Genomic DNA, 26973 nt, shown 5'->3' with positions numbered 1-26973 from the left:
AGGCACATGCAAGTGCCAATGTAATGCAAAATAAACATATAGGACAGGATGTTCACAAGCTAGACACATCATGGCCTTAAAATAGCACTGTTCTGCATTCCAACAAAATGCACTCATAGTACCATTGAAGTACCTTCTCAAACAGATGATTTCAAGAGTAGCAATCAATCTATAGTTTATCCTTTGAAAGATGTTCAAACTGCAGATACCATAGGTCACAGGACTAAAGAAAACATCAAAGCAAGGAGATATTGTAATATATCATTATTTGCCTTGTGAATTGTTCATTCAGACCTTTTAGGCCAATACTGTCAGACATTTTTTTTCAACAATAAGAACCAAAACAACAAAAGTATTAATTTATACAAAGCATAGAATAACGTTTACGTTAAAAAGCAATAAAGCAAATAATAATAATAATAATAATAAATATATATATATATATATATATATATATATATATATATATATATATATATATATATTGTACTGAAAAAACTATTCACACATGCTGGTGATAACTTTGTATCCAGTGGAAAGCAAATTAATTCCATATAAGCTTTTACATTTTATACTCTATAAGACATTTTATCACTAATCCAAATGTCTTCCTTAGCTTAAATGTGAAATACTCAGTATTTATAGTTGTATTCAGTCACTTATCCCAGGCACCAAACTAAGCTGTGGCTGAAAAGAAGGTCATGTACATAAGTGGAGATGTGATGTGCTATGAAACATTATGGAGAGGCTAATTGTCCAAGCTACATAGTTGAAGGAATCTACTTGGGTAAAATACAAAAAATGGCTTAGTGGTCTTTTATACAACACTAGATTGCAGATAAGGTAATGCCTGCCTTGGCACCTTTGCAATCTCCAACTTTCATAAAAAGTGCTTTCTTAGACTAATTTGCAAATATCTTAAGCAACACATCTATGACTAAGGAGACATGCTTGCTCCGATACCCACGAGTTGTTGTTCGTTGTATTGCTAACTGTCCGAGTTCCACAATAAATATTGGACTTTTATGCTGATTGGTGAGCTGATTCGATGTCTACAATTCCAAGTTAAGCAGCTGTCTCGTACTTCTGACAGATGGGAACAGGTTCGAGCGGATTATCTGCCTTTACTACATATAAATACATTGTGCTACAAACCAATTAATGGTGATGTGGGAAAAACACACACACACACACACACACACACACACACACGCGCACGCACGCACGCACGCACGCACGCACGCACGCACGCACACACACTTTCTACTTGATAGAAAAGTTTCTAAACCTTTAGCTGATCACCAGTGACTCAACATCATATGAAAAAAGCTTCATTTCTGTCATTTTAGAGCACTTCAGCTATTTATATGCTTAACTGAGATTTGTAGTAGAATTAACCAGGGCTGTTATAACCTGTGTAAGGTTTTGATATGTAATAAAAAATATTTATTAGCTTTTTCAATAGGGAACACAAAGCCCAGATTCCCCAAACAAGCAATAAATTCCAGAGTTAAACTACGCTAGTTGTAGTTATGGGACAGCAGACGGGATTCATCAAAGTATGATGCCTCGGGAAAGCCACAAGATTGCTTTTGTGGCTTTCTGCAAATCTGGGAAAGGTAAGTTTGGTTGTAGCTTTACAGGTCAACAGATGCTTGACAGTGTTCAAATGAAAACATGGCACAGCCTATAGGAGCTAAGGAAGTAACCCCCCCCCCCCCCAAAAAAAAAAAACTTAAGAAGTGCACATTTGAAGTTTAAATATTTGTCTTCCAAAACAATCGCCAGCCAAGCTGTATGCACTATTCTATGGATAGGGAGGGTTGAAAAAGTGGCTCCCAGCTACAGGAACTTCAAATGTAGGAAGATGCCTTGTTGCAGCAACCTGTCCCACTGAATCTCTTAAGAGCAGGCTGGTGACATCGAGGGACACCAGTACGTGCTTTCTTGACTGTAGGCTTTCAGATAAATTCCCAGGCCAAAGGTTTTCCATGCTAACCTTCTGCTGTCATAACCATGAATATTCAGATGACACAGCTCCAACAATGTTTAAAGCCACTCTTGAACTTTCTATGAGTATCTCCTGTATTCCACAGGTTTACATTCTTTAACATATAGGAACTTTTCCCGTATAGTACTGCTTGTGTACACCAGAACTCCTGTATTGTGCTTGCTGTGTGCAAGGATGCCTGCATAGAGCTGGGTGTGTGTACCATGATGCCTGTAAAGTGCTGGCTGTGTGCACCAGGATGCCTGTAAAAGGCTAGCTATGTCCTACTATATAGCTAGTTGTATGTACCAGGACTCCTGTATAGTGCTAGCTGTGTGCAACAGGATGCCTGTAAAGTGCTGGCTGTCAGTACTATGACTTGTTTATAGTGCTGGCTGTGTGTATCAGGATTCCTGCATAGTGCTGGTTATGTGTACCAGAATGCCTCTATAGTGCTAGCTGTGTGCACCAGGATGCAGGTATAGTGCTGGCTGTGTGCACCAGGATGCACGTATAGTGTTGGCTGTGTGAACCATGACTCCTGTATAGTGTTGGCTGTGTGCAACAGGATGCCTGTAAAGTGCTGGCTGGCAGTACTATGACTTGTTTATAGTGCTGGCTGTGTGTATCAGGATTCCTGTATAGTGCTGGTTATGTGTACCAGAATGCCTGTATAGTGCTGGCTGTGTGCACCAGAATGCACGTATAGTGCTGGCTTTGTGCACCAGGATGCACGTATAGTGCTGGCTGTGTGCACCATGACTCCTCTATAGTGTTGGCTGTGTGCAACAGAACGATTGTGTCCAGCAAATAGTTTTGCCCTATCAATCGCATCCGATCGCTACAGGCAGCAGTTATTAAAAGTGTATAAACAGGTACAGGTATTGCAGGGGTTAATAATGGGTTTATAGGCTAGGCTAGGGTTAAAAAGTAAATGGGGACTTTAAAAAAATAATAATAATAAAAAAAAATATATATATATATATTATTCGGAACATGTCCCTTAAATGTTTTCCCAACTTTTCCAACTTTTATTTCCCCTATTAGCTAGCAACAATCATTCACAAGACTGTGCGCATGTACGAGCGTGCACCTGCGGGAGCGTGCACAATCACTTGCACGCGCGGCTGCAGGCGGCTGTTTTTAATGCAGGACGTAGAATCTACATCCTGGAACAGCAAAAGGTTAAGCTAAATCTGGCGTTTTAAAATTAATGCTGGCAGTGTCTTTCTCTAGCATGTCAACAACTTTTGTATTATCAAAAGCAGCAATATGATATTTTATTTCATTTGTTAGACTGATAAAAAGCCAAACAATATAATTACAAACCTTATTAAGTTAGGCCTTTTTCCCACTACAAAATGCTGAGTGAACTGGAAAAAACCCACGCTAAGTGTTTTTTTTTTCTTTTGTGCACCGAATGTGTTTTTAAATGGACTTGAAGACTCCCATTCAATTATACTGAGTTGGATAAAAATAAACTAACACTACAAATGCATCATGCAGTGTTTCCTAGTTGCAAGCATGCAAATAGCAACAATGGGTTACTAAGAGTAGGAGCATGTCGTTTGATTCCCAAAATGCATGCATGTCTGAAATGATATAAGTCCATGAACCAAGGAGCGTCTCCAGTCACATAACACTTCCGAGATTTTCACCAGGGAGTAAAACTAGGAACATACAGGTCTGCCATAAGAGCAGCTCAATCTAATGACAATAAAGGACTGGCAAAGAGAACCCAAGGTGGGTTCTAAGAAACTTATTAGCACACAGAGGCTGGGTCTGCATATAATGCCCAGCCTCTGTTTCTATACTGCTTCCCCCCAGCCCCCCTCTGCTATGCCCCCATAAATCATACGCCATGCTGGCGACACGTAGCATGTCACAGCCGGCCGTTTACCTCGGGTTCTCTTTAAATAAGAATAATGCTTTTCTGATTCCGTAAACACAACCGAAAATATTGTGCAACACTGCAGCTCTACAGACCCTATTACTGGTGGCATCAATAATGCCTGTTTAAAACCAAGTGGAGTCCAAGTTCTTTACGGTCAATTGAAATAGATCAGATTGTGTGTAGTTGGAATCAGGCCTTACAAAGTATTGTAGGTGAAAATATTCCAAATTGAAGCAGAATGTATTCTTTATTTTCAATTGTTCTAGATGAAGACTCAGTCTTTTCTTTTTCCATGTCGAAATTCACAAAATAGTGACCGCATATTGATACTATAACTTGTATTCATGCTCAGCAACATTTGCTGCCCTCCATGCCCATTCACTTTTTCTCCCGAGTTTTCTCCTAGGTGATATTTTCACACCTTAACATAAAATGCCATTTAAGCCGCCAGCAAGCAATAAAATACTTAAAACAATTTTGATAGTACTTTTACACCAACGTTCAAGTACTTTTCAATTGTAAAATGCTTAAAAGTTATTTTAAAAAGAATATGAAAATGATCTCTTAGGAGAAACCTCAGGAGAAAAAAGTGAATTGTATATGGGCCCCAGTCTTCTAAAAGGTAGTACCTAGATGGTGATGAATGAAAGATAATGCAAAGAGGCAATTCAGACCACACTGGAAGTTTTTTTTTGTTTTTTACATATAATTGGACCAATAAATAATGTAAAGACCATATGCCAGATGGTTGGTGTCCTGGCCAGCAAAAGTTTGTTAGGACAAAAATTACTAATCATTTTAAGAATCTTTTGTTTTCCAATATTGAGATTATCAAGATAATCTAGCAATCTAGGAGCACATGGGAACACAACATAAAGGTCATGTTTTTTACTGCAACTCCAGTTTACATTTTTTTTCATCCCTAGTAACCAGAAGCAAAAAAGTGTTACATCTTTAGCAAGCGCTAGTAATCCTCAGCTTCTGAAGAGAGCAGTTCTGGTATATGTTTTACCTAAATCAACAACATCCTGCGTTCCTGCACAAAATGAATGCTTGGTCTTCAGTTACAGTTTTCTGAATGATTTGTAGCACAGAAAAACACGCTGCTTTTTCTCTGGATTAATCAAACTGAAATAGTCACAGGTCATTTGGTACATATTTAATGCAAAATCTACTTAAACTTCAAATACATTTAGGAATTCTCTAGCAGCAATAATCTCCTATAACATCTCCTGACAAAGACCAGACTGAATGGGATGAAAGGTGCACTCTGGTACTTCCGTCCTGGCTTGTCTGTGATGTCAGATGCAGTATAATGACCACATCTGTTATGCTAATTGTTTACAGACAAGGTCTGTTTTAGGCCTACTGCATCCCACATTAAATTTTATATTTGTTTTATGAACTATTGGGGAAAAAAGGCAAAATAAAAGGCTAAAAAAAAATACATATTTGACATTCTGGATACATGGATGTAGATTACTTCTGTCCTGGAAATTCAAAGATCTTGTAAAATGTAAAATACCTACATATAAGATGTACATGTGTCTCAAAATAAAATGCTGTATAAAATTATTTATTCCTATGTCGCTGTCACTCACAGTAGAGATTATTAATATGACTACTCTAAACCTCTTTGCAACAGGTTTCACACTAGTCCATCTCTTAATTGGGAATTCTTAAAGTTTCCTTTTTCAAAAGCAAAGGACCTATAGGGAGGACCTATAGAGAGAAGCCAGCCCATTTGCATAGATAGGTTGGAGGAGGAGCAGCCACCACAAAATAATGAACAGCTGGAAATAAACAATCCTACCTTGATAGAGGAAGGAGAGGAAGGATTATTCAACTCATTGGACACAAAAGGACAATGCATTTGGCAAACCTTACCTGCTTTTTTCAGGTCTAAAAATACAGTGTCTATAACTCAAGTATCTCAGACGTGGAGCGCCTTGTTAGTATTTGTATACACACCATTTTGGCAGTTGGACTGAGCAGCCATTGCCATACAGGGAGAACTTTTTTACATAAAGGAAGCCCTGAGAATCCCCCTTGAGTAGATAAGACTAGTAGGTAAGAGGCTCAGAGGAATCATGCTAATACAGCCTATTTCAACTGACAGCTAAAAGTTATTCACAATGCATTTTACTTTTTATTACTATGTGTATCTGTAAACATGTATTCTACGTGTTAAAGTTTTTTGTAATAGTGGTCCTCTAAGGGGATGAAGGAAACGGACATTACAACATGCTCCAAGGTTGTGACCACATCTTCTTTGCTGCATTGAAAGAACCCAGCATGTGTTGTGGGGGAGATAAAGAGCCCATCTAGAGATAAGTGCATGGGACTGAGATTACCCAGGAAAAAGAGAGGTAAGAGTCCCAATTTAAAAATTCATTAGACCCTATTTGCTAAAAGTCACTTAATTTAAGATTGTCCACAATGTAACAAAGAAGATTTACATTCACTAATGGTACATTATAATGCTTGCTCTTGATCAATATAACTTATAAGGAAGGGCTCCATATGACTGATATATAAGGTTGAAGAGGACCCATTTACCAGACCATTAGTACACAACAATTATCAGGATTAACTGCAAAAACACAAAAAATGAATGTTCTATAAAAGAAAGAACCTGCTATTAGGGCCCTTTTCCACCAGCGCGTTTGCGCTGGCTGAATCGCAAAGACGCAAACCGCTAGCGATTTTACAATCGCTACGGTTTGCTTTTTAACATAGGAATCGCAGTAGGTCATTTCCACTACCGCGATTCGTTTTTGTCGGGAACGCGAACGCGCGGCGGAGCGATATTTGCCGCGATTTTGCTATGCAGTGCATAGCATAGCAAAATCGCGGCCACGAACGTCGGGGAATCGCCGGTAATTGCGATTCAGCAATCGCTAGCGTTCAGCGTGAACGCTAGCGACTGCTAGTGGAAAAGGGCCCTAAAAGAATATATGAACTTACAATATACATTTCAAATCAGCCCTGCTTCTCTCCCTGGTCTGTAATGTAGCCATAACCCATTACTAATTGAACTCTTTTGAAGAGATAATCTGCCTCTACTGTTTATAAACCAGATCTACCGTTTCTTAGGGCCCATTCACACTAGAAATCGCTAAACGCTAACGCAAAACGCTGAGCGTTTTTCTGGCGTTTTTTCCTAGCGATTTTTCACTGTATAGAGAGCGTTTTTCCAGCGATTAGCGTTTTGCGATTTCTAGTTCAATTTAAATACTTTCATTGAATCTCTAATCGCTCCAGAATCGCTCAGAAAACGCTGCATGCAACGCGTTTGCGTTTCAGCAAATCGCTAAACGCTTAGATGAGAACACTTCCATACACTTTCATTGTGCACACGTTTTTCAAATCGCTAGCGATTTTCAGCAAAGCTGAAATCGCTCTGAAAACGCACAAGTGTGAATGGGCCCTAACCTATGTTGCTCAAACAGCTTTCCAGGGGCTCGCCTTGCTCCCTTAAGCTGCCTCTGCTGTTTATTTATATTTAAATACCAATTCAGGCTGGTCTATTTCAGGCAGTCATGCCCAATACTGGTCAGCTCAGCCTTTCTGCCAATCCCATGCAGAGAAAGGATCAAAAAAGGATTTTAAAAAGTTTGAAAATGCATGCATCATATTGTTCCAATACAATTATTTAATTTTATTTTAAGGATGAGAAAAAAAAAACATTTTGGTGAAAAAGCACCGTTCTGATCTGTGCTATAAGTGGTAACCTGCATAGTTAAAGAGAACCCGAGGCGGGGTTCTTCCATCGCAATCCATATACAGAGGCTGGGTCTGTCTATAGAGCCTAGCCTCTGTAGCTAGTTCGTTCCCTCCAAAGCCCCCCCTGCGCGCTGTCAGACCCCATAAATCACAGCCGCGCTATGCGGCTGTGTTTATCTCACTACTGTCAGTCTCGGCTGCTCTCCCGCCTCCTAAATCACTCCGGTACCCACCCGCGTCCCTTCCCTCCAATCAGTGGCGAGGGAAGGGACGTGGGCGGAGACCGGAGCGATTCAGGAGGCGGGGGAGCGGCGAAACTGACATTAGTGAGATAAACACAGCCGACTGCGACACGCTACGTGTCGCCAGCGCGGCTGTGTTTTATGGGGTCTGACAGCGAGCAGAGGGGGCTTTGAAGGAAACGAACTAGCAACAGAGGCTGGGCTCTATAGACAGACCCAGCCTCTGTATATGGATTGTGATGGAAGAACCCCACCTCAGGTTCTCTTTAAGTATAGCAGGCAAAAGTGCATTACAGACTAGGTTTTAACGTATCTAACCTCTCCACATAATTCATTGTAAAAATAAAAGTTTGATGTTTGCACATTTTTATTTTATTTTTTGCAGAATAGTTGCTATGCTCATGATGCCAAGCATTTATGAATGAACATTTAAGAATACAGTACTAAAACCTCATTGCTAGAAACTGTAAAATGTGAAGGGCTTGCATTTCACATGCTTCAGTAAAAGTAAAAATAAGTTTTCTTCTGACTAGTGTTAAAAAGAGGACATCCAGCTCTATTTAACAGTTGGTTAAGTCAAATAATTACAAGATACAGTTTGCGGTCTCCAAGAACATAGTGAACGCCCACCCATGTGGAATGTGTAGCCGCAGTGATACTACTCACCGTGTAATGGAGAGCCAGATGGACTGCTGGACAAACCTGGCACAGGACTGCAGCGGCCCCCTTGCTTTGAAGTAAGCTCCTGTTCAATTTCTTCCAGACCTGCACTCTTCTGAAATCTACTCATGCGGTTTACCACGCGGGGAGACATATGTGTTCGGACACATGGCTGACCACCATAGGGGTTTATGGGAAAAACGTGGGAAGTGCCACGAAGAGTGCTCACCACTACCCATCGACAGTCATGGCTGAAACAAATGTCCTGCACCTACAAATAAAAAAAATTCAAAACATGAAATTGACAATTAAAAATGCACAGGTGCTAATACTGCAAATGCCACATTATAACCATATCAAAGTGTTAGCAATTTTAGTTCAGATAAGCAAAACGTGATACTTTATGGTCTACAAAAAATGTGTTATGTTATTAGTATGTTGGGGTTGTACTATCCCTTTCTACCATTTATTTCCCAAATTAACCCAACTCTACCTCCCAAGGAGCATGTCAGTAATTGTCAAGATCCTGATCACAAAATATAAAAACACAAAAAAGAAGATGGATATTTCTGTGGTGCTTTTTCTTTCTTTTTTTCTCAGGGAGGTAGAAATTGCCAGCTTACACAAGACACTATGGTGGTGATTTTAAAGCAAAAATCTTCAGGAAGTGATGTAATAGCACATCGTAGTTTACTGCACTGTGAAAAAGTAGTAAGATTTATCAAGCTACTCCGCAACTGTAAATCTTTTGCTCACGACTCTTGTTTAAAGGACTAAGAAAAAGAGTTGAACTTACACAGGGCTTCTAATGGTCCCCTGCAGACATCCTGTGCCCGCACAACCAGTCACCGATGCTCCAGCCCTGCCTCCCATTCACTTCTGGAATTTGCCACTGCAACCACTACGACTGTGCTGCCGAACCTCCGCTACCGCTGACGTCACCAGGAGTGTATTGCTCAGGCCCAGTATGGTCTGCGCCTGTGCAGTATGCTCCTGGTGATGTTCAGCAGGAGCAAGGCCACGGCAGTGGCTGCGTGGGCACAGAATGTCTGAGGGGGACTATTAGAAGCCCCGGGTAAGTTCAGCTATTTTACCCTCTACCCCCATACAATAGTCCTTTAATACTGTGTGCTGTGAAATACCAATAGTAAGGGGCTGGTCATACTTATCTGAATTTGCTTGCATTTTGTATTTTTACAAAATTACATTTGTCATACATCTGATGTATTTAATGGCATCATATCTGTTCATATTCTGTGATTTTTCTGCATGTTTAATAGCACAGCAGGTCTGTTAATGCAAGTCAATGGCAACACAGCAAAATGATGTTAGCATGAAAAATCGTGTGAAATATTGAAGTTAGATACATGTTCTTGTAATCTAGTAGCATGCAGTTGTCTTAATAACCAATCAGCAGCAAGATTTTCCAATCCACAGTATGTGAAAAGGTAAAAGATAATCCTCAGTGCTCGCTATTGTACTCCCGCACACTTTGAAGCCTGCAGAAACCTTGTGCTCAACATTCGAGACAGTGACCATCACCAAAAAACATATATGCAGGAGTCAGGGATTATTTCATACACAGGGGTACATTTTATTGCAACAACTCTAAGTTATTAAAAGAAAACACAAACTCACATTGTGGGTCCATGCGCACTGGACCCTTTTGCTTTAAAATGCATCAATACACTATTGCACAATAACCAGTAAAGTACCAAGTGCTAAGAAAGTCACCAGATTGTAGTTCAGAGAATGCCCGTTCTCCTTCTTGCCAAGGTTTCAACCTTCCACCGTCATCAGAGGACAGATGATGGTGGAAGGGCGAAACCTGGGCAGGAAGGAGAATGGGATTTCTCTGAACCACAGTCTTTGAGTTTGTGTTTTGTTTGAATGACTCTGACTTGTTGCAATAAAGTGTATGAACTAAGCCCTGGCTCTTGCATTTATCAGGTTGCAGCAAACTGTAATTCATACAGTGCATACCACTATGGTGATGAGGTCTTGTCATGTCCTGTTGGATGGAAGAGTTAACACGATCTCGAACAGAGCAGTTCATGGTTAATTTGAGCCATCATTTCACATGGTACTATCAACCTATATGCCATCCTCATTGGGGATATTTCCCATCATAGCATGTGGTTGTGATTGAAATTTGTGTGCGAGTGCTGCTTTTGAGTGTACACTGACCAGTTTCAATCAAAGAAGACCACTCTCCATGCAGAAAAGGGACACTATGGGTGTTTTAATGTAGTTCGGCGTTTGTATCTTCATGCACATGAATTATTTGTCAATTTCTATGAGCGACAGTACAATTATTAATTTAGTAAAATTATTATAATCTCCTTATGTCATTGTTCTGCTTACAATCTAATCCCTACCAGTCATAGTCGGACATCCCTACTGCAGACTAAGGCCAATTTGAAAAACTTACTTGTATGTTCTTGGGATGCAGGAAGGAACTTAAGTGCCCAGAAGAAACCCAAACAAACACAGGAAGAACCTACAAAATTCAAAGTGTTTTGGCCCAGATCTGAACCAGGGACCTAGCAGTAGCTTTCCACCAAAACTGTCCCTAGTGTGCAGTATCAAGATTAGACTGTGATCTTTTTTGAAGAACAGAGATTGATGTGACATGTCTAATGAACTGTAATTTGTATAGTGCTGTGTAATATCTCACCATTTAATAAGTACCTCAAATAACAAAGAAATGCATTCATTATGTACACTCCTATGGCAGCTGAATTTGGCACATGGGGTATAATAATCTCTAATAAATTAAGGAGCTTAACAATGAAATGGTTTTGCTGCTAAGCAATTACAAGAAGCAGATACAAGACAAAAAACAGGAGACATGAAGATGTGAACATGAATATTCACATTAAACATATAAAGCTTAATACATTTTCCATAAAACCGTATATATAAAAAAAAAATACTAATGCAACTTTCAGACTTATAATATTATTCTGTTCAGTAAACTTTATTAAGCCACCAACATCAACATATATAATACTTTATTGCATTATAGTTAAATTATTAATAATACTATTTTTTTTCCTGGCTTATTTTCTCCTTTGCTTTACATTTACACTGCAACTGCATTGAATTAATTGGCACGTCCATAAATAGAGAATTAACTTTACTTGGAAAAAAAAACAAAGTGAACACAAAGTGCATGTGTAAATTTATTTTTATCAGATAACTGTATTATGTACTGAAATTCGCCCTTTAGCTGTGTCTGCCAGGCTCTTCTAACAAAAGCAGCATTATATTTGTAAGTAACCGTCAAAAGATTTGCCATGTGGGCACTAATGTTTTTTCCTGGATCCCGGACATGTCTGTTAACACATGTAGATGGCAAGTCTTTTGATATTGTTCAATCAAAATCACAACAATTTTATAAAAACTCTCAGTTATAGTATCACAGGGTGTTAAAAATAGATACAGGCATTTGTGTTGGAGCTTGGAATTGGCTTTACTAAATTTCCATTGTGAGGGCCTGCCCTAGCCTGGATAATTAAATGCTTAATGTGAAATTTAACAATAATGTCTCTCCACGCCTCTTTAGGTAGAGAGAAAAATGAGCCGCTTTATCCAATCTCCATATCACCACAGAACCTGACACCAAAAAAATCCTTAATGCACGGAACCCCTCCTGATCTACAACATCCATATATATATATATATATATATATATATATATATATATTTTTTTTTTTTCTTTTTACTACATGCGAGCACTATGGCATCATTGGACAACATACATAGCAATGGTAATGTATTGTAATGTGTTTGTGGAGTACTCACAGGTCACTCACAATCCTATGTGAATTTCAATGAATCTATATCGATTCTGTGTAATACATTAAAGGGGTACTATGGCGAAAAATTGTAATTTAAAATATGTGCAAATATACAAATAAGAAGTACATTTTTTCCAGAGTAAAATGAGCCATAAATTACTTTCCTCCTATACTGCTGTCACTTACAGTAGGTAGTAGAAATCGGACAGAAGCGACAGGTTTTGGACTAGCCCATCTCTTCATGGGGTATTCTCAGGGATTTTTTTTTTCAAAAGCACTTAGTGAATAGCAGGTGATCTGTCCAACTGCCAAAAAACTGTGTAGCAAGCAGAGAAACTGGCCAGCATCATTGTTTAAATCCTTTTTAGGGAATATCTTTATAAAAAATAAAAGCCTTGCTGAGAATCCCCTATGAAGAGATGGACTAGTCCAAAACCTGCCACTTTTGTCATATTTCTACTACCTACTGTAAGTGACAGCAACATAGGAGAAAAGTCATTTATGGCTTATTTTACTCTGGAAAAAAATGTACTTATTTGTCTATGTTTGCACATATTTTAAATTTTACAATTTTTCGCTACAGTGCCCCTTTAAGCACTATAATCCAAACCCCAGAACTACTTCATTGTTGCTTATCACAAATTGTCATTCATGTGGGAGGAAGTTGGGTAGCCCCATTTAACGCTGGCTGTGATGCAGGCTATGAAGTGTACACGGAATATACGATAATCGAGGTCAGATTGTCAACTGAGGTCACACACGTGAAGTCAGAGATATGAAGTACACAGGGACTGAGGCAGAGTAAGGTCAATAACAGGCTAGGATCATACACTGGTAATCAGATGACTAAAGTACAGTAGGCTAAGACTGGTGCGAAAACGATATACAGGCCATAGTCATAAACATAGGTCAGATGGCTGAGGTACAGTTAAGGATTAGGCAGAGACAGGGTCATTAGGCTAGCCGAGGTCAATATCGAGTATCAGATGACAGTAGTACAGAGGGATGAGACTTTAATCACAGTGGAGGGTTTGCCGGATCATACACAGAGAACAATCACAATAATACAATATACAATACTAACTAAGGAGATATATATATATATATATATATATATATATATATATATTGCAAACACTGCATATATAGCTATCTCAGCAGAACTTTAACTAGACTGAGTAGCAAAGCAAGGTCCAGTGCTCAGTGACCTGATATGTGATATGAGTAACTGAATGCCTAGGGCTTATATAGCAGGAATAGAGCACAGACCAAGCGTCCAGGAAAATCAGACCAGTCAGCAACATCCCTGCAGCAAGTGTCAACTGTCCGCAGGAATCAGCTGACACACCTCAGACACTCCTCCTTAACCTATAAAGGCAGCTCTGAGCTGTGTGCGTCCTAGAGAGACTATGCTGACCCACATCTACAGGGGAGCCGGGGATGCGAACATGCTGATTCACGTCTACAGGGGAGCCGGGGATGCGACTGCCCAAATAGGTAGAGGAAGCTTCCTCCAGCTGCTCCACGCTATCAGAACAGCCTCCAGAGACCACACCAGATAAGTGTGTCAAACCCCACTTTCAAAGCAGCAGCAGGGGTGAAAGCTGATTAAACCTACGTGAGACACCATTGCGTCATCTACTTTTTCAAATCGTTTCTTTAAAATCTCCAAAAATACCACATGACTAGATATGTAGGTAGAAAAAACTAAGTTTTGTAAAAGTAATACCTTTAAATGGCTAACTGATAGAGTTAGATTATGAAAACTTTCTGGGATCTAGTCCCCTTCTTCAGGAATATTTCCAGATGTTAAAAAACTTAGTTTTTTTCAACCTACATAATTTGTTTGGCTAACACGGTAAAGAAACTTTTTTGCTATTATCACATGACTAGATGAAAGCTAATGTTTCAAAATGACAATTACAGTTTAAGCTGTGTTAGTACTGGAAAGAAAGGAGTCATATCATCTACAGCATTGTTGCCCCACATAAGCACACATACACTACAAACGCATTTTAAGGTGCACACGCATTTTAACCACTTCCCACTGAGGGATTTTACCCCTTGAACACCAGAGCAATTTTCACCTTTCAGCGCTCCGTCCATTCATTCGTCTATAACTTTATTATTACTTATCGCAATGAAATGAACTATATCTTGTTTTTTTTCGCCACCAATTCGGCTTTCTTTAGGTGGGACATTATGCCAAGAATTATTTTATTCTAAATGTGTTTTAATGGGAAAATAGGAAAAAATGTGGGAAAAAAATATTATTTATCAGTTTTCGGCCATAATAGTTTTTAAATAATGCATGCTACTGTAATTAAATCCAATGAAATGTATTTGCCCATTTGTCCCGGTTATAAAACCGTTTAAATTATGTCCCTATCACAATGTTTGGCGCCAATATTTTATTTGGAAATAAAGGTGCATTTTTTCAGTTTTGCGACCATCCCTAATTACAAGCCCGTAGTTTATAAAGTAACAGGGTTATACCCTCTTGACATAAATATTTAAAAAGTTCAGTCCCTAAGGTACCTATTTATGTTTTTTTTATTGTTTTTCTTTTCTTTTTTTTAATTACAAAAAAAAATTATTGGGGAGTGTGGGAGGTAATGAGTTAATTTATTGTGTAAAACAATGTATTTGTATGTGTAAAATGCTTTAGGGTGTAGTTTAGTATTTGGACACAAGATGGCCAAAGTGAGTCTGTTTATATGCAACCTGTAAGCGTTTGGAAGGACACTTACAGGAAGCAGTAGGAGGCTGGGAGAATCACAATGATCGCGCTGTTTCTCAAAGAAGCAGCAGGTCATTGCGGGGGCTTAGATCAACGAACGGGAATGGATTTTCCCGTTCATTGATCTCCGGGCGAGCGTGCAGCGGCGTGCACGAGCGGCGGGAGCGCGGACATCGGCGGTAGCGCGGAAGGTACGGATTTCTCCGACCCTGGTTTTTTAGGGGGTAAAAAAGGGACCGTCGGGAGTAAAGTGGTTAAGGTACACATCACACACAGCTGACAGCAGTTGATTGTTTTGCGATTTTATGCTGCAAGCAGCATGTTTTTTCCTAAATGCGAGAACTGCATTTAAATGTGAACGAGCCCATGGATTAATATAGGCTGCCACATCTGGTGTGATTCTGCTTTCGGGAAATCGCCTGTTATCCCTCCCCAAGTGTGAAACCTGCCAGATCTAAGTGTGGTGTGATTTTAGTGACAGGTCTGTTTTAAGGTGGCCACACACATTACAATAAAATGATCCGATTTTACAGTAATTCGATAAAAAGGATCGAATCTCTCGAAAAAATCGAAATCTTTTTTTTCATTCGACTGAAAAATCAGATCGGATTTCCCGTTTTTTCGATTTAAATCGATACGGAATGCCAGATATTTCTTTTTAATTTCTACTAAAGATTGTATGGTGTGTGTTGGATTGTTAATTTATTAATATACACACCCTAGCATTTTTCTCTGAGTTTCCAATCATTTTTATGATAATTTAGGAAAAAATTGAACATGTGTGTGTTGTACATTGGTCATATTTTTGAAATGTTACAATCAGTCAGAAAAATTGATTGCAATTCTTAAATTGAGCAGATATTTAAAAAATTGTATGGTGTGTGGCCACCTTTAGAATACAAGGGATCAACAGGAACTTCTTGTATAGACACTGACCCAGCAGATTAAGCACACTGTAAACTAATCATGAGCTAATACCACAGACTCGTGATTAACTTATGCTTGTAGTTAGCACAAAGAACAGACAAACATGTAGGTAAGGGGCATCTGGCTGAAGAACAAAGATACTGCATTTGGCAAAGACAAGAGAAGATGTCCACAGAGCATCAGCTGGCACCATGCCTTACTACAGTTGCCATAAGTTTAGCTGCACCCACACTTAAAGTGAACCTGAACTCAGAACGTACTTTCTGCTCTAAAAGATACACAACAGCATAATAACATTTAAACACAAACATTTCTTTGTTACAGCTGATACAAATCCTATATTATACATATTGTTAACATCCTGCGCTTTCAAATGAGCTTATCTGCCATCTCTGCCATGGCAGTCAGGTGACACTGGAGAGAGATCAAATTACAACTTGTGATTAGACACAAATTAGGGGGACTTAGACAGGCTCTCTGAATACATATACAGGGTGCTCTTCTCTCTGTTTTCCTTCTGTCCTGTGCAAAAGTTTAGGTCAACTTTAATATATAATTTACTGCATAAGAAATATATAGATATGGATGTGGGTGATAATTAGTAGTATACTAATAGTTTAAAGTACAGCTCCAACTTACCCACCAAAAACTTACTTGAAATGTTAAGAAAATGCTCTGTTTTGATTAACCAGCATATAATAAAATATTAACCAGCATATAATAAAATTATCTCCTAGCCCCAGCCCCTGCCAACCCTCCAATAAAGTACTGGGTGGGAAATAGGGATGAGTTTTACATTTTCACCAAAGTCATTTTCTAATTATATTTTGCATTTCCACCTTACTCAATATTTTTATGAAAATAATGGTTTTTGCAAGATACCCATTTTGTGTTTTCTTATGCCCAATGACTTCAATTCATTTGGTGAAAATGTTTCTTTGACATCCCTGTCGTGTCCATACATATTCCTGCATATTCTCATCTGTGTGAAAATCATGGCTAATCATAAAATTCTATATTTGCTCATCACTACTGGGAAAGGCATACAAAATTGGGAGAGCAGTAGTAAGATAGATGGCAAAGTAATCCTTGTAGTGATCATTTCAGGTGGATTTTTGAAGCTTGTAGCATCAGCAAGATGGAGCAGAGTAGGCAACAATATGTAGTTCAGAAATATAACTTTACTGATATTGTGATACTGAAAGGGCATATGCAGACTGCTTAACTACCTAACGTCCATGTCACGCCAATGGGTGTGAAAATGGCTGCAGCCCCAGGACTGCCCAACGCCAATTGGCATCAGGTCCTGGAGCAGGCTACTGCAGGAGATTGCGCACAGGATGCGCACGCATCTCCTGCTCGGGGGCGGAGCTCCGTCCCGCCTTCAGTCTCCGAGCGGTGATCGCTGCTCGGGAGACTGTTAGACGGCGAAACCGCCATCTTTACACATAGTACAGCGCTGCGATCAGCAGCAGCACTGTACTGGGGACAGCCGTGTGACACGGCTGTCCCCCTGGGGGACAAGAAAGCGATCGGCTCTCATAGGCAGAAGCCTATGACAGCCGATCGCCAGGGGGGAGGGAGGGGTTTCCCCCCAAAAAAGCAAAATATATTAATAAAAGAAAGATGAGTATCTGAAATTAGCAGACAACACACACCTGCAGAAATTGGAAACAAAAGTGGATAACCGATTGGCTACAGTCCAGGACGAAATCAAAGAGAGAAAACTCCGCAAATTCAAAAGAGACCAACAGGATTTCAAGGAAGGAAAGATCTTTGACTGGGGACAACCAGCTAGGAGACACAGAAATAGAAGAAAGAGACCGAATAAGGATCCTAAAGACTACTGGACAACAGACTCTGGGTCTAACTCCAGCCAAGAAGAGGATCCTGTACAAAAAAGACCTAAGAATAAGCCTTCACCCAAACCCATCATTAAAAGTCCAAAATGTGTCGAGACCCCTTTAGACGGATCCGACGAGGACGAGGTGGAAGAGCCCGCCCACAAGAAACCCTATCTGAGGAAAGTTACGTGGAGCAGGGGAACATATGGGAGGGGCTATCGAAGGAGAAAGTGAATGAACTCTTTTTGACGGAGCAAAAAAAGGAATTGCAAATCATCAACATCTCTGGAATCTCCCTACCGGATGGCTGTTCCTCTGTTTTAAAGAAGGGACTCAACTTTTCTTTGACAACGAATTTTGACAACTTTAAGTTTGAAGTTGACTGGTACAAGAGCATTCGAAAATTAAATATTCTTATGTGGCAGAATAAGAAACAGGATGGAGACTGCACTGAAATGCGAATTAACAAACATGTCACAATAAGTAACCTGGGATATATGGCTCCAAAACTGGACAGCCCGACTGACTTGGAAGCTTTGGCAGATTTACAGCAACTATTAGCAGATAATGACATGGTGGAACAAATAGACACTGAGGATACCACCAGACAGGAATTTAGGGCATGCAAGTCAGTAAGGGAGTTCTCCACGTCACCAGGATCTGTAGTTGATCTTCTTAATCAGAAAGTATTAACAGACATGCAGGCCCTCATTTTTCCCCAGGATACACCCAATTTCACCCCTGATGAAAAGAAAGCACTTGACTGGCTAAAAAACAACAAAAGCCTAGTACTCAAAAAAGCCGACAAAGGTGGAAACCTGGTGGTTATGTCGGCAGAATACTACGTTACTGAGGCCCTCAGACAGCTTGAAGGCCCAGAACAGTTCTATCTCAAGCTTAAGGGGGATCCCACCAGTCAATTCAGGTCCACCCTACAATCATTGCTTAGGAGGGGGGTGGAATGTGGGTATATGTCCAAACAGTTAGGGCAGGGACTCCTGCCTGAATTTCCCAGGAAGCCGGTGTGGTACTTCCTCCCCAAGATCCACAAAGACCCTGTCCGCCCCCCGGGGCGTCCGATTGTGTCAGCCAGGGGTTCTCTAACTGAACCTCTATCGAGGTATCTTGATTACATCTTGAGACCATTTTTGAGAGTGGTCGAAACCCATCTGGCTGACACCTTGGACGTCTTGGGGAAGCTGGAGGGGGTGGCACTTGGGGAGGGAGTACGGTTGGCGTCAGTGGATGTTGTCAACCTGTACACACGCATTCCACAAGGTCTGGGCACCCGGGTAATAGGTGAACTACTGGAGAAACAAGGGAAGGATGAGTTATGGGTACAGTATGTCTGTGACTGTTTACACTTTGTCATCTCTCGTAATGGACCACTCTGCATGGAATAGCGGTGACACCGCATATCCTGCTGGGTCCACGGAGGTGCCTCCTATGGGAATTGAAAGGGTCAATTCACATTATGCAGCCAGCATGAGCCGCGGCCGGGTTACCATGGCGACCTACTAGACGCTGTGAGCCTCTCCATTGATCGTCCCCCAGTGACGTAAGCTGAGCAGTGAGCTGATTGGCGGGGAGACTCGCGGCTCGCGGATTCGTTGAAGCCGCTCACATGCTGCACAGACGAGGAGGGGGGCGTGACTAGGAAGTGGCTGACACTGGCGTGCGCCTCAGGCTGGTTACGGCGAAGCTATGGAATGGTGAGTGTGATGGCTTATGTTATAAATATGAAATGTCCTGCAGTTGTCTTTTAGCCTCTGAAGAAGCAGGTTGCATACCTGCGAAACAGCTGTCAGGCAACCCTCTCCCCCCACTGCAACCACTCTGTAACCCGGCCACAATAAAGGGATTTTATGCAGCAGTGCCCGCCTCTCTCCTTTCTTCAAGACGCTGTGGCATATCGGTGCACGTTGCAGGCAAGCCCACCTGTGGCCGTTCCATCCCTGCCGCATACTGGTGCCAGTTTTTTCTATTTTTTCTTTTCTTATCCACATTAATAAAGGAAGAATGTAAATATTTGTAAAAAAAATAAATAAACACTGGGGGGGGGGATCAGACCCCACCAACAGGAAGCTCCGTTGGTGGGGAGAAAAGGGGGAGGGGGGAATCACTTGTGTGCTGAGTTGTGCGACCCTGCAGCTTGGCCTTAAAGCTGCAGTGGCCAACTTGTACAAAAACAGCCTGGTCTTTAGGGGGGTTAACACTGCAGTCCTCAAGTGGTTAAAGAGGAACTGCAACCAAGGACTGAACTTCATCCCAATCAGTAGCTGATACCCCTTTTCCCACGAGAAATATTTACCTTTTCTCAAATAGATCATCACGGGTGTCTGTGTGGCTGATACTGTGATGAAACCCCTCTCACAGTGTGATGTCAGGACCATGGTGATGACAGTTTCATCATCTCCCTCTGTCCATATATGTATATATATCTCTCTGTATAAAAAAAACTGTTTTGCTTATCACATTGTTTGTGAGTATGGTTATAGATTATGGAAGTTGGTGGCGTCTTTTTTTTTTTTTTTTTGTCTGCCAGTAGTAAAGATGATCACTTGCAGGTTCATTGTGGATGAAACAACATGAACAAAATACATGGCGAATATCAATCATTTCTTGATCTCTTCTATTTTTTTTTAACTTTTCACTTTGCAATGTATTGATTTATTTTTTCCCCCTTTACGCTAAAGTTCCGCTTTAAATATCATTGGTAGGAAGAAAATTATTATTCTTATTGTAGTTCCATTTAAAAAAGTACTACATTGAAGTGCTATACCTGCCATGCATAGTGTGAAAATGAAAGGTGCACATAGAGGCAGCAGCTCTTCGCATTATGTTGGAATAGCAGAGGTTACAGCCAAGCTGCATTTAGAGCTATAAGTGTTCCCTCTTGCCTTGATCCGGTGATGATTTTGCCGGAATGAGCATTTCAAACCTAATATGTAACATATTCCTAATGCTGCACAAGAGGAATGTGTACATAACACTTAGGATCTGATAAATTAGCTGTTTACACAAACCTCTTGTGTAACCTAGTATGCATGAATCCCCGGAGCTGGAATATGTGAACAGGCCAAAAATGGAAGTAAATACACATGGCAGCCCAGCTGTTCAGAAGGGTTATAAAGGAACCAGTACTGATCTACTAAACAGTGCTTAACTATTTTAGAAAAAAAAGTCTTAAAAGTATGCAAGTAATAGATAAATATTGAAAACGATGTTGTAGTAGGAATTAAAGTAGATCTACAGAGATTTATGGAAAATGCAAATGTTGAAAGTTAAAAATTACTTGGCTAACATAAATTTACAAGCCATTAGGGAATACAGCTAGTGGAGGGAAAATGCTGATTTTGACCACAGGTATATTTTTAGCTTTTCTAAAAAGACAGCACTGTCAACATTTATATGTTAAGGTAGCAAATTATTACAGACGGTTTTCCCAAGTGAATACAGTTTATAAACAAAGTGAAGGACATATTCTAAGATGGTGGAATATTTCTATATCTGAAATTATTGACAATGACATCAAGAGCACTGGTGTAGCTCTGTTCATCTCAAAAATACAAATCAGATATTGAAATGTAGATGTTTAAACTGTAATTAAAACAAACAAACAAAATGTAAGTGAAAAAGGTCCAGTCACACAAGGTGCACTGTTAAAGGGAATTCGAAGTGAAAATAAACTTATGATATAATGATTTGTATGTGCAGAACAGCTAAGAGATATAACATTAGTAGCACAGATACGAGTCTCATATTGTTTCCAGTAAAGGAAGAGTTAAAAAATGTCAGTTATCTATGCAGAAGAGCTTCTCTGAGCTCTCTGACCCAACTTGGGTCAGCTACAAGGCTGTTTCTTGAAACACTTATCTCAGCCTGCCTCTCACTGTTTCTTGTTTGTTTAAAGAGGAACTCCAGTGAAAATAATGTAATAAAAAAAAAAAGTGCTTCATTTTTACAATAATTATGTATAAATGATTTAGTCAGTGTTTGCCCATTGTAAAATATTTTAAATCCCTGATTTACATTCTGACATTTATTACATGGTGACATGTAGAGGGGCTCAAAAGACAAAATCCGACACTTAGCTAGCTGGGGCTTCTATCGGCCCCCTGCAGCTGCAATGTCTCGTGCCATGCTCCTATGATGCTCAGGTCCCCGCCGCCGGTCCTGGTCTAATATTTGTCTAAATAGACAAATAGTTCTCACTCCCGTGTGCGTCATTGGGAGCTTACTGCGCAGGCACAGTATGAAGTTTTCTTGTACTGCTGACGCACATGGAAGCAAGCACGCACACGGCCGCACAGCCTAGGTAGAAGCAAGATTAGACCGGGACCGGCGGCTGGGAATGGAGAATCGGCGCGGGACAAGACAGCTGCAAAGGGCCAATAGAAGCCCCAGGTAAGTGTCAGATCTTGTCTTTTTAACCCCCTCCACAGAACCCCTTAAATAACAATTCAGGATTCTTGCATCAGACATTTCACTGCTCCCCAACCTCATTAAATCAGAGGTGACATGCCAAGTGTTGTATGATAAGAGCCATAGGAGTCTCTTCCATCATCCCTCTTCCACCTCCTAGTGTTTGACTACAGCACAGCAAATTACCTTGTAGGCTTGTAGGCACCAACAGAGCTGTTAATTACATTGTGGGTTATGGTGGCACTGAAATCACCAAAAGTGTGTGTGTGTGTGTGTGTGTAACTAGAAATAAAAAACAATCTTTCATTTAGCCAGCAAGCAAATTATTTTGCATATTTGGAAATCCCCAATGGCATTCTACAGTATAAGGCAACAATGTGGACCATGGATTATAGGGTAGGATTAAGTGTTTTGGTTTGTATTTTTTTTCTGCAGGGACCACCAGAAAAGGATTATTCCAACCTGTGCAACTGTCGGGGACAGCAATACTGATCTCTGTACTTTTCATGCAGTGTTATACAGAAAGAGAGGATAACTTGATTAGAAGCAAACAGTAACATTATTTTTTATGTGAACTATACAATGCTGCCATTCACCTCTCTTTATAAATTTATCTCTGTATTTTTATTTAGGGTTTAGTTTTTTAGTGAAATCCAAATGATGGAGCAGCTGAAAAATAAAATATGATTTTGAATGGGTTACGTATCTCAGTTTCAGCTGTTGTGGAATCCGCTATGTGGCAACAAATAAACTTAACAAGATTTGCCCTTTCAAATGTGGCATGTGCCTGGTTGTACGTGCTGAAAAGCTCGATATCTCTGTGACTAAGTCAATATGAACTTGCTAGTTTACTCAGGTCATATGCGATAAGGCTCACTTTAATGTTTTACCTCTACTTGTCAGCAGCACATGGCAGTGTCTGTTTTATCTTCTTTTCTATTTACTAATGCTTACAGGGGTCAGTTATAGACACCGTTTTTTTGGAGCAAAACAAGCAAAAGTCATAGGAAGATGTGTGATAACAGAATAGTTTGGGCAAGAGCCACAGTGTGCTGTCATCATCATGTATTTGTTCTGTGTCCAGATAATGTTCCAGATAATGTTGGGTGCAGGCTCAATTTTGCATGTTTATATAACAAGATCAAAAAGAACTGTAAAGCAAGTGACCGGTGACCCACCTTTATCTGTGTGCAGTTCTAAGTTGTCATACACTAGACATCCTGTTTACCTTCAGTCCCAAGACAGATGCTCCATGTATACACAATTGTTTCCACTTATTGCATACGATCCTTTCCTACTATGACACTTGTATGGAATGTCATTTTATCAATAGGGGCTTTCTATGAAGTTATTTTTACTGGAGAATTCTGTGAACCTGTTAGATCTAGGATGTTCTGGTGTATCCACTTACAACATGGGATAGAATAGCAAATCTATAACTGTGCAAAGAAGAAAAGCCATTTGAAGCAGTTCATTTGGGCACCTGCACCTGTAGCAGTGTATTAGTGTTATGATGACCAGTAAAAGGATTAAAGTGGACCTAAACTTTTGCACAAGACACAAGGAAAACATAACAGAAATGCACCCTGTATGTATTTAACCACTTGAGGACCATAGGCTTACACCCCCCTGGTGGCCAGGGTATTTTTTACTATTTAGGCCGCTGCAGCTTTACGGCCTCGCTGCAGGGCCATACAACTTAGCACACAAGTGATTCCCCTCTTTTTCTGACCACCAACAGAAAGCTTTCTGTTGGTGGGCTCTGATCTCTGCTGGGATGTTTGTTTATTTTTTTACAAACATTTATTTCCTTTTTATTTTAATACATTTTGCTATTTTTTGTTATTTTTATTACACTCCCTCTCTCCCTCCGCCAACCAATCAGCGCGACCAGCTGTCTTAGGCATCAGCCTATGAGAGCCGATCGCTCTCCTGTCTCCCAGGTGGACAGTCGTGTTACACGGCTGTCCCCAGTACAGCGCTGCCGTAGATCTCAGCACTGTACAGAATAAATAGATGGTGGTTTCGCTGTCTAACAATCTCCTAGTGGGGATTGCCACTGGGAGACTGATGACAGAGTGCAGCACGATTTCCTGCAAGACCCCCACCCAAGAACTTGATGCCAATTGATGTTAGGCGGCCACTAATGATCCAACAGTTTTAATCCAATCTTACCATTTCTATGTCATATAAGGGACTGGCTACATTAGCCATTCAATATATTCAATTTACCCTTATACAGCATAGATTTTATAAAACTGGATGAAAAAGATTGTATCATTAGTGTCCACCTTTTGATCTTAGAAGAGGGTTGGTGTTTTAGTGTTAGGCATTAGGAGGGAGGGTTAGTGTAAGGTAAGTCAATAAGAAAATATTGGTAAGAATCATTTACCAAAATGTTCACTATTAGCATTATTTGGCTCCCAACTGATGAGGCGACATTGCTATACGTACTCAAGCTGTTAGATGTACCTCACCGAGTCCCATGTTGACTGAATGTGTTCAAGAATGTTACTCCATGCAGATGGTTTGTAGGTTTGTGAGGGAGCTGAGAAATACTCTGAATTTTTTTAGAACAAGCAGACAGGATTTTGATGTAGGTCCATAGTTCTGAGACTTTATACAGACTACAAAGGGAACCAATTTGAGATGCCTAAAAATAGTGCATCAGGTTAGGTACTCCCAGGTTATCTTTTAAAATATCTACGTACATTCTCATTATGGAAAGATACCCCAGATAACAGATACATTATTTTGTAGCATTCAGGAGAAAAATCTTAAGAAAATGGGACATTTTAAGACTTTATTTTGCCTATCCAGGAGAGACTAAGCAATGCCCAAGAGGTAAGGAATGAAGTGATTTGCTTACATAGAGGGTACTAACTATGCTGAAATAAGGCAGAGTATGAAATGGTCAGTATCCAACACTGCTCATCAAGGGAGATATTGTTGACTTCTGTTTTATCGTGTTAATACATAGAAAACAATCTAGTACAACTAGTAAGTTGTCTTATTTAACCCCCCTGGCAGTATTCCCGAGCTGAGCTCGTGCTGAGTGACATGTCAGGAGCGGTAATGTGAACTATTATTTTACTATTATTTTACGAATGTTACTCACTGCCGCCCTTCCTCTAACAAAACCAACCTGATTAGTATGAACCAATCGTGGCAATATAGAAGCCAATCTATCAGCTAGAATTTTGGATAGTATCTTCACATCATGATTTAATAAAGATATTGGCCTATATGAGCCTGGGTCCCCTGGATCTCTTCCCTCTTTATGTAATAATTTTATGTATGCTAACTGGCCTGTTTGCGGGTACTGTTTATCACTCATTATTTTGTTGTATAGAGTTGTTAAAGGAGTAGCAATTTCCATTTTTAGTATTTTGGAAAATCCACTGGACATACCATCTGGCCCTGGTGATTTCATGTTTTTGAGATTTGTAACTGCTGATTTGACCTCCCCTTCGGTTATTTCTGCGTTAAGGTTATTAATTTCCTCTTGCGTTAGCCTTGGTAAAGAAAGGGCGGCAATGAACTCCTTCATCTGGGTAGTATCTCCCGCTTTAGTGGTATAAATTTCTTGCAAATACTTGGCGAACTGGTCCGTCACTTTTTTTAGGATTTGTCACCATGTCCCCCCGTTCATCTCTTAAGCATATTGGCTTATTAAGCCTTGCATTATGTGCTTTGGCCATATTTGCTAATAATTTTCCTGCGTTTTCCCCATATTTAAAAAATGTAGCTTCTGTGTGTGGCCTGTTAGTCTCCTCTCTAGTCTTTAGCTATACATCTGCTTTAAGCTTTGCTTTGACCCATTCTTTTCTATTCTCCTCTAATGAATGGCCCCTGTACTTTCTATACTTATCCCCAACAGCTTTTATAGCCTGAGTATATTGCATATTGATTTGTTGTTTTTTTCGCAGCCTGGTATGCCATTATTTGCCCTCTCAAGACTGCTTTTGCAGTTTCCCAATAAAGGATAGGGTTATCTTTGTGTTGTTCATTTTTTTGTTGGAAGTTATGCCACCAATTTATCAAGTTGGCTTCAAAGGATTCATCACCGTAAAGATTTGTTGGGAACCGCCACAAAATATCTGATCCCCGGGGATTTCTTTCCTGTATATCAATTAGTATTGGAGAATGATCTGAAATGATCATGTCCTTGATACTTGCTTTTTTCAATCTGCCTATTAATTTCTCAGAGATTAAAAATAGGTCAATTCTAGACGAGGATTTATGAGCTGTAGAGAAAAAGGAGTATTCTGTTGACAGGGGGTTCAGACTTTGACTACTGCCTGCTGCCTGTACCGACCTCTGCCTGGATTTGACAACTCTCTGCCTGCCATTTGCACCAACCTCTGACATTAACTATGGCATCATCCTCCAGAAGGTGTCTCACCCAAGAAGCACTGGTGGAGTTGGAGGACAGCGATCTGCAGTCACTGGCAGACTCAAGTGACAGTGATGCACCTGGGGATCTGTAATCCGACCCAGGTAGCGACAGTGACTCCATCACCAGTGAGGTCAGTGATGTCCGGGTTTGGTACCCCATCAACCTTTCTCAGGCTCTGACACCGCCCCCACGTTTCCCTTTTACTGGGGAGCCTGGCCTGAAGGAGTGTGAGTACAACCCCCAGGCGTACCTGCAGCTTTTCTTCTCGGAGGCGGTTATTGAGAAGATAGTGGAGTAGACTATCATTACGACACCCAACCATT

At 40.3% G+C, this 26973-nt stretch overlaps 1 protein-coding gene across 13 annotated transcripts in view; it reads right to left on the bottom strand.

Annotated features, from left to right (window-relative positions):
• BCAS3 (BCAS3 microtubule associated cell migration factor) overlaps positions 1 to 26973 on the bottom strand; it is a 1423373-nt gene that overhangs the window by 970053 nt on the left and 426347 nt on the right. For all 13 annotated transcript variants that reach the window (XR_011026249.1, XR_011026248.1, XM_068268730.1 and 10 more), the window contains exon 15: positions 8519 to 8783. Coding sequence is in view for 11 of the 13 variants with exons in the window: in XM_068268730.1 (XP_068124831.1) it covers positions 8519 to 8783 (265 nt within the window). In the remaining 2 variants the exon portion in view is untranslated. The remainder of the gene's footprint in view (positions 1 to 8518; positions 8784 to 26973) is intronic.

The sequence above is a fragment of the Hyperolius riggenbachi genome, chromosome 2, assembly GCF_040937935.1.
Source record: "Hyperolius riggenbachi isolate aHypRig1 chromosome 2, aHypRig1.pri, whole genome shotgun sequence".
NCBI classification, from domain to species: domain Eukaryota; kingdom Metazoa; phylum Chordata; class Amphibia; order Anura; family Hyperoliidae; genus Hyperolius; species Hyperolius riggenbachi.
Note: the sequence above shows the minus strand (reverse complement) of the source record. Positions and strands in the feature narration are given on the sequence as shown.